The sequence below is a fragment of the Canis lupus genome, chromosome 2 (assembly GCF_003254725.2).
Source record: "Canis lupus dingo isolate Sandy chromosome 2, ASM325472v2, whole genome shotgun sequence".
NCBI lineage: Eukaryota > Metazoa > Chordata > Mammalia > Carnivora > Canidae > Canis > Canis lupus.
Genome location: NC_064244.1, coordinates 47,493,417 through 47,508,744, shown reverse-complemented (window position 1 = coordinate 47,508,744; position 15,328 = coordinate 47,493,417). Strand labels below are relative to the sequence as shown.

The following is a 15,328-nucleotide window of genomic DNA, read 5'->3' as shown; positions in this document are numbered from 1 at the left end:
TTGTAAAGTCGAATTTTTGGTCTGTACACTCAAATGTGATCAGATTTTAGACAACTAAATCACCAGTTGGACAAAATAATAACTAGTTGATATTCTGATACATGTTAATGGGCATATAGTACCCTATTGCAGGAGTATTTATTTTGTAAGTCATTATATTTCCTTTATGTAAGAACTAAAATATCTCTCAAGAAAGACTCACACAATCTACTTTATTCAGTTCAGGGAACAATACTGTAGAAGAAAAACTAGGAAACCAAAATTCTGCCAAAGAGTTCACCCACTAACCGTGTAATCCCACTGAAGTTAATTAATTCAGTTCTCTAGGTGTTGGTCTCCTTGTCTGTAAAATGAAGGCTAGACTGAAGTAGGACAGGTATGTGGAGGGGATAGAGAGATTTTCACTTCCCAGCAGAGTAATTCGCCACTAATCCATTACAGCATGCGAAGGCAGGCAGGTTCTGGAATTCCTTCGCAATGCAGGAGTATCCCGGATAGCTATCAACAACTGATCTTCATTAGCTGAAAAAGACAAAAATCCTCCAGACTACAGCTGTTTACCAGGCCTTTCTGTCGGTATTATTTAGGGACAATCCATACAGGCAGCTGCCTTCTCTACACACATCACCTCCAAGCTAGGAAAACTGGTAAAATCATAAGAAACCAATGGAATAGGGGTGCCTGGGTGGCTCAGTGGTTGAGCGTCTGTCTTTGGCTAAGGTTGTGATTCCGGGGTCCTGGGATTGAGTCCCACATCGGGGTCCCCACAGGGAGTCTGCTTCTCCCTCTGCCCATGTCTCTGCCTCTCTGTTTCTCTCATGAATAAATAAAATCTTTAAAAAAAAAAAAAGCAAGCAATAGAATAGAATTCTGAGTACTGTGTATTTTCTCAAAAGACTGAATGTGAATCTTAGACATCTGGCAATCTGAGTGTGACCATACTCTACTAGGTGGTTGGAAGGTTAATAAGGAGGGAATGTAGAAGAGAGGGATTACACAATTTGACTACACAGCTCTTGCCTAAAGGCTTAACTTCACACATTTTTCATGAATGGTGACTTTGTTTAGAGGACATTGATGGAACCAAACTAAAGCGTGAAGAGTTTGGAAAGAAATCTAATGAGTTCTGGAACCTGAGATTTATGTAAAGCCAAGGGTTCCAAGTAGTAAATGACTGACAAAAAGAAGAGTTAAGAAAATTAAAATAAAGAATGGAAAATGATACCCATGGAAGCAGACTGGACACGCCAGAGGATACAAGTCCAAACTCTGCTCAGCTTGCCCATGCTCGCTCAGGCTTGGAGAAGTCAGTCATGCCTTCAGTGGGGTTACCCTGTCCTGTTCCCTTCCAAGCCTCCTCCGGTGGGCTTTCCAGCTCTACCAGCTGAGGGGCTAGGACACATGCCTGTCAAGTAGGGTAAGGGAAGTGTGGCAAACTCCATCAGTGGGCAGTCACTGTTCTTCGTTGGAGCGTGACTCATTCGGAACAGGACAACGGAAGCAGAGATCTAGGTATGGGAGGGGAATTAAATTCCAGCAGACAGGGAAAACCGTGCTTGCACTGGAGCACCTATTAGGTGCCAGAAGGGGTGGCCACAGACTTCAAGTTCAGAAAAGGGGAAAATGACTACGGCCCAGAGTAGAAAGGTCCATGAGCTGGTTCTGAATGGGAAGATGTCAAGAGGAGACTCTCAAAAAAGGAGAAGGAAGGAATGAAGAGGGGAAATGGGAGTATCCATGCCACGTTCTGGGAAGTTACACAAAAATTCTCTTCCAAGCATTGAGGTTCAAAAAAAAAAAAAAAAAACAACATCTCAATTCCACTCATTAAGCAGTATGGGAAAAGTACCCCCAAATAACAGGGATAACAAAAAGCCAAAAATGGCTTGTACTTCCTGGCATGTGCAACATATACTTAAAGTAAATACGCATTAAGAAGTTGAGATTTTTTTCTCCTTTTATAAGTTATAAAAATGTTCCAAATGTGTAAATGCAACATTTGAAAATGAAGCCTTCGAAATAGATTGTTTTACCCACAGTATTTTTATAAAGTTTTGAATATTAATCAAATAATCACTTCACTTTTTAGTCACATAATATTCCCATAGCCCTTGTCTTTTATAAATTAAGAATCAACCTTGTCTTCCTATAATCTTTCTTATTCAAATGCTTTAAAATGTGATCAGACATTTAAAATGGAAACAAAGCAAATTGGAGCTATAAACCAGAAATGAAATAAAAATAGGTTTGGAGGATAAAAGGCACTGTACTTGGTTAATCTTATATGTATTACCTCTCTAAATACAAGAATTAGGTGTTTTTTTGTTTTTGTTTTTTAGAGAGGAACAGGGGTGAAGGGCAGAGGGAGAAAAAGAGCTAGAATCTCAAGCAGACTCCACACCTCGCATGGAGCTTGACATGGGCTTGACCTCACCACTCTGAGATCATGACCTGAGCTGAAATCAATAGTCGGACAGGACACTTAATAGAGCCGGGCATCCCTGTATTGCTTTTGGTTTTTTTCTTCCTTATGTGCTACATACTGAGCAGTTATAAGCTAACACTTTATAAGCATTCTTCTCGGTGTGTCATCTTTTAATGTCCTCTCATGCACATTAGTCAAATCTGGTGTCCAATCTGGTGTGTGGAATGTGGAAGAACTGAAGGTAGCCAGAGGGAACCTCGTAATTTTAAATCTCACTTGGTTCTTAACCTCTCAAACCTGGAGGGAGCAATCTAGAGTCTGAAAGGAGCAGCTAAACTCCCTGCTAGTTTATATACAGCTTCCAGAGCATAGCAGAAAATTCAAAACTTAAGAGGTTAAAAAGGGGGGAAAAAAAAAAAAAAGCTGACTATTGAGCATTCCAGCCCAAACCATACATCCTGTTATAGTCCCAAGGTCAGATTTCAGAAGACTGGCTCAAGGAGTATTAAAAAAAAGGTGGGCTATTATACCAGGTTACCAATTTATTTACAAAAAATAAGTGATTAGAGTGTCATATTGCTCTAGCCAACCCCTCCTGGTGAATAAGTCACCATGGATACGTTCATTCATTTTAGTCAATATTTTATGAGTCCATAATGAGTTAGAGATCATGGTAAGCTCTAGGGATTTTAAAAAATAGCCACTTCCAAGAAAGTGCAATGTAAAAAGGGCAGTCTCCTCAAAAAAATGTAATTGGGAAAAATGGATAGTTATATGCCAAACAATGAAACTAGGCCACTTTGTCATACCATGCACAAGAATAAAATGAACTAAGGACTCAAATGTGAGACCTGAAACCATAAAACTCCTAGAGGAGAGCACAAGCAGTAGTTTCTCTAACATCGACGACAATATATATTTTTTTTTAAATAGGTCTCCTGGGGCAAGAGAAGCAAAAGGAAAAATAAACTAGAGACCATATCAAAAAAAGCTTCTGCACAGTAAAGGAAACAATCAACAAAATTAAAAGGCAACTTATGGAACAGGAAAAGATATCTGCAAATGACATAACCAATATAGGGTTAGTATCCAAAATATATTAAAAAACTTACACAACTCAACACCAAAAAAATAATCCAATTAAAAATGGGCAGAAGACAAGCACAGACATTTCTCCAAAAACAGGGCCAAAAGACACACAAAAAGATGCTCAACATCACTTGTCATCAGGGAAATGCAAATCAAAAATAAAATGAGATATTACCTCACACCTGTCAGAACAGCTGAAATCAAAAACAAACACGAGTGTTGGCAAGGATATGGAGAAAAGGGAATCCTTGTGCAATGTTCATGGGAACGCAAACTGGTATAGCAACGGTGGGAAACAGTATGGAGGTCCCCAAAAAATTAAAGTGAAATTACCATATGATCCAGTAATCCCACTGCTGGCTATTTATCTGAAGAACATGAAAATACTAATTTGAAAAGATGTATGTACCCAGATGTTTAGTGAAGCATTATTTACAACAGCAACATTATGGAAGCAACGGAAGTATCCATCCTCAGACAGATGGATAAAGATAATATGGTATATGTGTACAACAGAATACTACTCAGCCACAAAAAAACACTGAAACCTTGCCATTTGCAACACACGGATGAGTCTAGAGTATAATGCTAAGTGACATAAGTCAGAGAAAGACAAACACCATATGATTTCATTCATGTGAAATTTAAGAAATAAACAGGAAAAAAGAGACAACCCAAAAACCAGACCCCTTTTCTCCAATTTTTAAATGTATTACTAGTTTCAGAGGTGGAGCTCAGTGATCCCTAAGTCTTATATAACACCAGTGCTCATGAGATCACCTGGCCACCTTCTTGTCCTTCATCCTCCCACCCCCACACCTCCAGCAACTCTCATTTTCAAAAACCAGACTCTTAACTTCAGAGAACAAAGTGATAGTTACCAGAGGGGAGGTGGGTAGGGGGATGAATGATACAGATGAAGAGGATTAAGAGTACACTATCCTGATGAGCACTGGTTATACTGAAGAACTGATGAATCACTGTACTATACACCTGAACCTAATACAGCACCATATGCTAACTACACTGGAACTAAAATAAAAAAAAAAAAAAAGAAAGAAAAGAAAAAAAAGTTTTGACCTTGGAAGGCACCAGGGAGTTGGGGGGGGGGGGGGGGGAAGGCGATGGTCACCTCAGGGAACTCAGAAACTAAAGGAAGCCTTAACTTGAAAGGAAGCAGATAACTTTGAATGCACATAGGGTCATGTGTTACACATCTGAATGTGACCTATTCTCTGATTCAGAGGAAAAGACAGAGAAAAGCTGTTTTGTAAGCAAAGGAGCTCATTATGGACTAAATCTGCAGGAAGGACAAAGAAAATAAGCAACAAATGAGATTTTCTTTTTTTTCCTTTTAAAGTATGATATCCTAAATGCTTTTCTCCATTGTCTGGTTATTTCTGACTAAGTGGCACTGATCTGAAGGGAGAGCATCCTGTCACCTGGACGGAACTAAAGCATCACTGGCAAATTATCACTGTCTAATTCTCATCAGTGGTCCCCAAAATCTTGATTGTTCTACCATGACTTGAGATCTTAGCATTTGCAAGTTAACCCATTTTGCACTAATAACATTAGGATTGATGCTCCTTATATAAATAATAGTGAAAGGGAATATAAGGGAAGGGAGAAGAAATGTGTGGGAAATATCAGAAAGGGAGACAGAACATAAAGACTCCTAACCTGGGAAATGAACTAGGGGTGGTGGAAGGGAAGGAGGGCGGGGGGTGGGGGTGAATGGGTGATGGGCACTGAGGGGGGCACTTGATGGGATGAGCACTGGGTGTTATTCTGTATGTTGGTAAATTGAACACCAATAAAAAATAAATTTATTATTAAAAAAAGGATAGATGCTCCTTAAAAAAAATCCCAATTTTGATATACATTTATTTTTATTTCACAATGTTAAATGGAATCCAACTGATCCTATTCACTTTATTAGTAAGGGATTCAAGGAAGCAAAAGGGTGCTTTCTATTTCAGTCTCTTAAATTTCATAAAGAACTTTTAGAGGGTGATCAAGAACTTCAAGCTCGAACAAACCCACCTTTCCCAAGTTACTCCTCCTTTCATGACTTTCAGGCAGTTAAGTCATCCCCTCTTGAATATAATAGCTGCTAACTCTTATCTGCTTACTCCCTTCCTGCCCCTCACAATGTTTTTCCTCCTTTTTCCATTCACCTTACTTCACACTTCCTTCATGAGGCCTTCTCTGGCCACTCCAGCTCACTGTACATGAGCACGCTCTGTCCTTGGAATTTCCAGTAGCATAAAATGCCTGCACTACTCATCTAGCATTAAACTCATGTGCCGTGTAGTTCTCCTTATGTCCTTTTTCATGCCTACCCGTCTGCCCTAAGACTATCAGTTAACTCTACGCAGAAAATGTATTATGCTTATGTTTTATGTCCCACAAGACATTATGCATAATGTGAACACTCAGTAATCATGGGAATTAATGATCCCCAAACCTCAAGAACTGCCCTCTCTCATTTTCTTTTTGCAAAATTATTTTTGCTTAACTCTTTTTGGAATTACAAGTATGGACAGCTAAATTATAAATAACATATTACAACTGATTACACTAAATGTGAGGCAGAAAACAGAGCAGCGGAAGGTGGCCATGTTGGAATCTATTTCTGAAACATTTCAGAAAATGCAAGGAAAGTTTAACATTAGAGATGAAAGAGAAGAATGAAAGTAAAACTGAAGGGAAAAAAGTACTATAGTAATGTGAACATTTTCTTCCTTTTTGTCACACTTTTCCTCTCTTATTTCAGATACTTAGTAGATATGTTAATGTATTCACATAGACACAAGCCACAAACAAAACAGAAAGAAGACAGACTTTTTAAAACATTCATTTGTTCAGTTCTTCAGGTGTGTTTTAAGTGATGTTACAAATATATAAACATTAAATAGGTGAAGGCATGAAAAACTACTAAATATTAAATTATCCATTTAAAACAATTCCACATAGTTTTCAGTAAACTTTTATTTTCTAAAGCTATGGCATTTTTGGGGTATATAAAACTATCCATAGACTGAGAATTGCAGAAATTTCTGCAGAGTGATTTTTCTTTGCTTTTGAAGGCTAAGTATTAAAAAAAAAAAAAAATCAATCCATCTTCGTGTTTATTGAATCAACCTAAAAACTATGCTGGCTTAAGATTATTTCTATCCTTCTGTGTCATTATGAATCTAGCCACATCAGTACTGAAGACAAATAGCTCTTGAAAAGAAAAAATAAAACTTTTAATCCCCAAAGGCATAAATAAATGAAATTTCTAATATTCACTGGTTAGCCCAACAATAATTAGGTTGAATGTGAACAGGACTCCAGTTTCTCCCTAACTGTCCAATTTTTATTAGCATTTCTAAAGTGTTCATTTTACATATCTATTTTTCACAGAAATTATCTATTCATCATAGACCATGTGTTTTATATTTTCTAAGTGATGGACTGATATATTTGTATCATATCTTCATCCCCTTTGATCTGGGAAGAAAACCGGCATGCAGAAACACAAAAATTTTAATTACTTTTTCTGAACAGTTTTATAATCAAAAAATGATAATTTGACAGTATTTCATAGGACCTCCAAGAAAAAAACAAATGAGGACCTTAGTCACTCTAGCATTTTCTCTCATCTAACCAGACCACAAATACACTCTTTATACATCACATAAAAATGACTGATGTTTGAAGTCACTCTTGTATTCTCTCTCATATCTTAAATATAGGAAGCCATTGAAGTTAGAGTAATTTAAGAAAATAAGCTTTGAGCATTAAAAGCCACAATCAAATATTCTCGTAACTATACTTCCCTGCTTATATTGTTTACTAGGATTAAGAAGAGAACAGCAGTTTATTAAAAGCAAAGGCAAAATAAGAAAACCCTGACTAATCAGTCTTATTACAGAATTTCTACCAAACCAGAGGCTACATACAAAAGTGGTGATATTTACACTAAAATTAGTTTTTTTCCTCTCTAGATATTTTCCAGGACCTAGCTAGCTACAAATACTTTTGTCACTTAGATGGAAACATATATTCTTTCTACACAGTAATTCTCTGCATGATCATGGAAAAGAGTGTTAATAAATCTAGTTCCCTTGACAAATATTGGCAAGGAAATGGGATAATAAATTCTTGGTGGAAATTCACTAAGTTGTTTTAAAATAAAAGTTTAATTTTTTATTTTTTATATCCAACAATAACTTTTACAAAGGCTTTTTATATTATAAACTATTCCCTAAGTTAATTTTTTGAGGGCAGATATACAAGCAAAACAAAGCTCAGTATCTTTAAGACAGTAAGAAAACTGTAACAATCTATGTATGATAACATGACAAGAAATTGTTACCTTCTGTGATTTTTAGAGAAAGACTTTGCTTTAAGAAACAATACCTGATGACAACACTAAGTTATCATAAAAAGATGATAAATGACTGGTAGACTACTGTGTGGGGAAAACATTAGGCTGAAAACCCTAGCAGTGCTTGTTTTGAATGCTTACAGGAATCACCTGAAAGAGTGGTTCTTGATTTTTAAAAAGGGATATAAGAGGGACGCCTCAGTGGCTCAGTGGTTGAGCATCCGCCTTAGGCTCGGGGCACGATCCCGGGGTCCGGGATGGAGTCCCACATCAGGCTTCTTGTAGGGAGCCTGCTTCTCCCTCTGCCTGTGTCCCTGCCTCTCTCTCTCTGTCTTTTGTGAATAAATAAAATCTTAAAAAAAAAAGGGTTATAAAAGAACTTAATAGAGATTTCATAATTATGGGTATATTACCTCACCACTGTAAATGCTAGATATTGTTGATGTTATACAACAAATCATTACAAGGTAATCATGAATATATACCTTCAGGACAAATGAAAAAAGCCAATTATGCTGTCATTAAAGTTATATGAAAAGGTATTTGTGGCATGGGAGTTATAGTCCTGGAGAAGTGCTGTACGTGACACAGCCCAGACTAAACTGAAGATGACATACACTGGAAAACAGTGTTACATGATCAAAAGAGGACTTTGGTAACAAAGGCAAGTTGATGGGGTGGGATCCTTATAGCAGGGGCATGGGTAAGTACCTATGGGACCAATGTGGTAGGAAAGCCTAAAATTTTTTTCAGACCCTTAGAAAAGGCTTAGTCTTTTTTCTCCCATTTTTGCAACCGTTTAAAACAAACATGGCATATTTTATTGTTACTGTTGTGATAATTGAGTAAAAATGCTTCCTGGCTCAAGACAATTCAGTAAAAATGCTTGCTGACTCAAGACCTAGGTATGAGGAAGAGTGTAACCCTGGCATTCTATGTAGGAGAAAGTCAAGAACTCTAAGAGTAAAAGGTTGGTGGACAACAAAGAGGTATCCAAAGATCTTGTTTCCCTACTATCACTAAATTCTACACAATTCCTTCAATGTCACCCTTACTGTGCCCCAACACTTTGCGTCTGGCTATCAACACTGGCAGGCCCTCACTTCCAGGAGCCCATGAGACGTTACCCAGGCTCCTACTCCATCACCTGGGACCTTCCTGATTTCCTCTTATTCCTATTGAAGTTGTTTCATACCAATCAAGTCCTCAAGGACAATCTAACATCAAACATCTCTACTCCAATGCTAGGAGGAAACTGGGAGTAAGTTCCCAATTATTCCAGAAGTGGGATACATATTCCTGAAATTCCACACTGGAATTTTAAGTGTTTTCAAAAAGTATAATGTTATAAATAAATGATAGTTGAGTTCTATACTTCTCATTCGCTATGGGGAGGGCAGAGGGGAGCTTTTTTGGTATGCCCTGGAACCATAACCAACTTTTACAGAAGTCAATGGAAAAAATGGATCTGTACATAAAACTATCCTTCTGAAATACATTTTATTCTTGAGCATTCTCATCCAAAATTTTTTAGTAAAAGGTAGAGAAACACAGAAATCTTAAGTTTCTTCACCTGTATTAATTTAGAATATTACTTGGTTTTAACTTGTGTTTGAGGTGGTGGGGCTGCCTAAAATGTGAAACGATCATATGCACAAATCATACTGCTAAAAATTTCTACACATCTATCATTTCAAATCAATTTTTTAAAGATTTTATTTATTTATGAGAGACACACAGAGGGAGGCAGAGTCACAGACAGAGGGAAAAGCAGGCTCCTCACATGGAGTCTGATGCATGCTCATGGACTTTGGGATCGCACCCTGAGCCAAAAGCAGATGCTCAACCACTAAGACACCCAGGCGTCCCTCAAATCAATTTTACTTAATTTTTAAAGTGTGCAAGTCACAAACAACAGTGTCATGTGAGCTAACATCTTTAAAAGGAAATGCTGCAGGGGCACCTGGGTGTCAGTGGGTTAAGCATCTGTCTTCAGCTCAGGTCATGATCACAGGGTCCTAGAATGGAGCCCTAGGTCAGGCTCTCTGCTCAGTGAGGAATCTGTTTCTCCCTCTCCCTTTCCTCCTCTCCCTCTGCCCGGGCTCCCCACTCATGCTCTCTCTTTCCCTCTCAAATAAATAAATAAAATTTTTAAAAAATTTTAAAAAGGGAAAGCTGCTGACAAACTAGAATGAGTACTTAAACCATTAGGTACAACTATAGCTCCATATATAAAATATTAATAAGAGTAAAGTTTTCTAGTTGAGCCTATATGAATCATCAATTAGAAGCTATATACATAAAAACAAAAGAAATCTTGATAAAATTTCTAAATTATCTTCTTTGAATTCAAGGGAGTTTTGCTGTAAGGTTAAGATAAATAGTTTGTTTATGGATATTTCTTAACTTCAAACAGTCACCTATGCTGCTTCTAACATCAAGAGGATGTGGTTTAGGTGGTGAGGAAGGGAGACATGGAAGGGTTTTTATCTTTCACTTTATTTTTATCTTTCACTTTAAATATTTGTTTTGTTTGAATCCTTTTTTTTTTCCTCAAATAATATGTCCTTTTAGTAATTAAAGAAAAAACGTAATTGGAGTTGTGGGAGTTGTGTGGATAAAACCACCAAAAAATGAAGTATTAAAAAAATTTTCAAGGTAAAACAAACACTACATACCCTTCTCTAATGAAACAAGTAATTTATGTAAGAACAGATTTATTTCAAATGTATTCATATCTTCTGCTAAAATCACAACCAAAGCTTTAAGCTAGCAGGGAAAAGGAGAACGAGGGAAAACTCTTGGAGGAGGGAGGGAGCTGTGGCTTTAGCTTCTCTGAAACTTCGGGTGTATCTCAAAACCACTCCTCAGCTCCTTTCTGCTTTTCCTCAAGTATCTTACAGCAATGGCTCTCCAGGTTTGGTCCCCAGACCAGCACTATTAGCCAACTTGTACAAACACACACTCAACGGGTGCCACTCCAGACCTACTGAATAAGGAATCTGGGAGGGGCAGGGGGCAACAATCTGTATTTTAACAACCCAAGTAATTCTGAGTTTGAGAAGCACCATATTAAGGTATACTGGACAACACAAAACATTCTTATAATTACTTCAGCTTCACAATTACAGACTCAGTAATTATCACTTGGTTTAAATACTCCCAGACTTCTTCTGGCTAATTTCATATAGGAAGTATTAACTTTTAATAATAAAAACAAGAAATCTGGGATAAGAGGAAGGACAGCACAAACATGAAATACATAATACTCAAGAAAAGATTTTTAATACATATTTGCGGCTCAGGTCCCTGTTAATAGATCAAGCATGGGCCCTTACTCTATGTCCAATAGTCTACGAAGTATCAATTTACCCTAATAGAGACAAACAGGACATAGTTTCCATGGCTTGAATTATCATCTATCTACATTAAAGATTCTGAATCAACACTACTATCTCCTGGGGGCTCTTTCATCTTATTCTTCCTCAATTACCTGTCTCCCCAAATCATGACCCCAATGGTTGATGTTACTCCTAAGAGAGAATCATATGCTTCCGGTATACTAGACAAATGGAAGGTTACAAATTATTTTACCAGATAGATCTCTCCCCAATCTTCTGCTTGTGGGACATTTCCACTTGAAGATCAGATGTGAATCTCAAATTCAGTGTATCCAAAACTGAACTCATTATTTTGTCGCCACCCATATCCCCATCCTTTTGCTTCCTTTGCTCATTAAATGCAACAGAACGCTGCCTAAGCCAAAAAATTAATATCTTTGACTTATCCCTCACCTGCCACCCCTCAGCCAACCACCAAGCTCCAGAATCTATTCATTCTTTCTGCCCTTACCTTGGCACAGGCCTCCAGTACCTCTTTCCTGGAATGGTGATTCAAATTCCTACCCAATTAACCCTGCCTCAAGTCTCATCACTCCTTCTAGAAAGAAGGTACTCTGTAAATGGTAAATCTGATTATGTCATTCTGCTACTTAAAATCCTTCCATGACTCCCTGCTGAAATCACAATATCTTTCATCATCTGATATATCTCTCTCCAACTGCAAATCTCACACTACTGCTCATTACTCTGCCTATCCCGAATTTTAGTTCATGAAAAGTAGTGTTATTTCTCTTTCCTCAACTCCTATGATATGATGTTACCTCTACTTATACTCAGCTCTCTTCATTTCCACTTATCCTTCATGATCCAGTCTCAATGTCACTTTTCTCATAAAGCCATTTCTCATTTCCACTTATGTTATGCCCAGTAGCACCTCCAAGTGCAATACTTACCACCCTGTACAGAATCCATGTGTCTCCTCTAGATTTCTAGAACAGAAGCCATGCCTATGTTGTTCACAATTAGCCCCTAGACAGTAGCATGGCATGAAATTAAAAGCATGGGTTCTGGACAGCCCAGGTGGCTCAGTGGTTTAGTACCACCTTCAGCCCAGGGTGTGATCCTGGAGACCTGGGATCGAGTCCCGCGTCAGGCTCCCTGCATGGAGCCTGCTTCTCCCTCTGCCTGTGTCTCTGCCTCTCTCTCTCTCTTTCTCTGTCTCTCATGAATGAATATATAAAATAAAAAAAAAAAAAAAGTTCTCAAGTCAGTCCTAAAAAGTGTCACAAGCATTAAGGATTTGAGACAGTCTCTTAAACTCACTTTCCCTAGATTTCCTTACCTATAAAATATAGTTATACGGTTTTTTAAGGATTAAAAGTGATACGTGAAGTATTTATTAGCGTAGTACTTGGTACACAGAGATGGTAGCTAGTATTATTACTTAATATAGCACCTATCAAAGATATATGCTAAATGAATACAGTATTCATAAATTATTAAAAACATGTATTTATTAATGCTAAGCTCATAGAATTCATTGTATTTTCAAATAAAGTTTATAATTCTATAAAGTGGCTTCAGTTTAATTCATGTCCATGGCACTGAAGTTTTCCTGTAACTAATATTAAGTTGAATTATAAAGCAGAATGTTCAAAGAGAATCACCTGCGCCTCACTTTCAGGAACAATTTGCTTGTGAAGTCGAATCTGCTCCAAACCAGGGCTTTCTAAAGAATTTGGGGAAGCGTTACAAACTGAGGCAGTTACATTATACCTTGCTGACTGATAAAAGCTGTAGTATTCGAGTCTATTTTCCCCTGAGTTTTCTGGTGCCTTTAGTTTTTGTTTAAACTGAACAACTTTGTAGATCAAAAAAATGATTAAAACACAAGCTAAGATGAAAAAAGCTAGCAAAATGTCAAAAGCCTCATTCAACTTTTCAACTTCTTGTGTACAAATGAGAGATGTTTTCCCTGACACCGCAGCATCATCAATCGGTAGAGCACTGTTTTTTTCCAAGTTCAAGTTAACAGAAGAGGTAAGCTGTATCTGCACAGGTAACACTGCAGTAGCCTCTAACGGATTACCAAAGGTATTCTCTTGAATAAATCTACTGGCAGGTGAAGTACGACTTCGTTCCCAGAAAGTAACGCTCTCAGTATTTTCCAAATGTTTCCCATTTGTGGTTACTTTATGCCAGGCCATCATTAACGCAGTAGTCTTGTGATGAATATGAAGAGATTTTATAGCCCAAGATCTGGATACATTTGTCGAAGATGTAACACAATTTGTAAAGTCAGTCCATTTAATGTAATGCAATGCTCTGCCGCGCATGGATGGGGGATTCTGACAATAGATGTTTAGTGTAATGGCTGAAGATGCTAGCCAGTCGCGAAGGCCCAAGAGTTTGCAGTTACATTCCCAAGGATTAGAATTTGCCTGAAGATGAGTCAGTGAAGACAATGGCTTAAGGACCCTTGGATGTAAGTCTGTAAGATTATTAAATGACAGATTAAGGATCTTCAAAGATGCTCCCATGTTTTCAAACGTATCATTATCAATGCTGATTATTCTGTTTCTATCTAACTTAAGGTAAATTAAATTCTTTAACAAGCTAAATGTGTCAGAATTTAAGTTTTCTAGATTATTATGACTTAAGATCAAATGTTTAAGATGATTAATTCCACTAAACCCATCCCTAGCAACATTTTTAATTCCTGAATTTTTCAGGAGGAGATACTCCAAGTTGACAAGTCCTTTAAATGCAAAGGGCTGTATTGCTCCAATATGGTTATGAGACAAAGAAAGTCTTTTAAGGCTCTTAAGTACCTCAAAAGCATTTGACGGTACTTTTGTTAAATTATTACCTCCTAGATACAAACAATCGAGGTTTCCAAGATGTTGAAAGCCTAAATCTGATATCCTCAGAATTTTATTGTTCGATAAATCGAGTATCCGAAGAGCAATCATACCAAAAAAGGTACCACTCCCCAGGACAGTGATGCGATTCCTTTGTAGATTTAAGTACTGAACTGAAACTAAATCATTAAATACTCCTCTTGGAACAAAAGCTACTTGATTAGACTGTAAATATAAAGTACGAAGACTGGAAAGTCCCTCAAATATTCCAGGATCCAAGCGTTTTATAAAATTATTATTTAGATATAGAAAATATAGATGCCTCAACTGAACAAAGGCTTTTGGATATACATACACAATGCTAGAATTATCCAAATACAAGGCTACAAGAGAATGAAGTCCTGTTAATTCTCTCTCATTTATATGAGATATATTGTTTCCAGTCAGATACAGAAAAACTGTACTTTCAGGAAAATTCTTAGGAATACTTGAAAGGCCTAAGTTACGGCAGTTAATATGTCTCCCAGTGCAGAGCTGGCAAACAGACGAACATCCAAGAATCTCTTTATGGAATAAGAATATAAGATAACAGGTAACAAGTAGAAAAAATCGTAGGCAAGGCAGAGAAAAATGTAATCCACACATAGCCCTGTTCTTGGTTTTTCTGTTCATATCAGAATTGGCTATAAAAAAAGAAGGTAAAACTTTAAATCATCAATAAGTTCCCAAAAGTACTGTAATACTAAAAATTCTGTATTTTCTTTCATTTTGATTAGTATCAGCCAACAATACATATAAATATCATCAATTGTACAATTATGCTAATTGTGATAGCATCATAATGAGTTTGGAATGTGTTCTAGAATTAACACCACCAGGTCATTAACCCACTGTATGACAAAATGATAATTCATATTTAATGAACTGCAAAATAATATGTTTGCTAAAGCTAATATAGAATATTACAACTGACAATAACACAGTGACAAATGATGATTTGGGATAATGGTCTATTGGATATATATAATATGTCCTTTCACCAAATTAAAGTCAATATCAAATAACATTATAATTTATGAAAACACAAATTCACTACAAAAGAGCAATTAAACTCTCAACTACAGCTTTTCACAAAAGCAAATTATTTTTCGTTTCAGTTAAAAGTTTGTATGTAAATAAATAATCTTACCAAGACCAGGAATTGATACTATCGACACTCAGCTGATTCAAGCAA

At 37.0% G+C, this 15,328-nt stretch overlaps 1 protein-coding gene across 3 annotated transcripts in view; it reads right to left on the bottom strand.

Moving 5' to 3' along the window:
- The window catches only part of IPO11 (importin 11), a 200,795-nt gene that overhangs the window by 40,129 nt on the left and 145,338 nt on the right, over window positions 1-15,328 (bottom strand). Inside the window, exon 28 of one of the 3 annotated variants that reach the window (XM_025446994.3) lies at window positions 12,730-13,724. The exons of the other annotated variants lie outside the window; for them this stretch is intronic. Coding sequence (XP_025302779.1) covers window positions 13,703-13,724 — 22 coding nt within the window. The 3' untranslated portion in view covers window positions 12,730-13,702. Of the gene's footprint in view, window positions 1-12,729; window positions 13,725-15,328 lie in introns of those variants that run through there. 3 annotated transcript variants of the gene reach the window in all.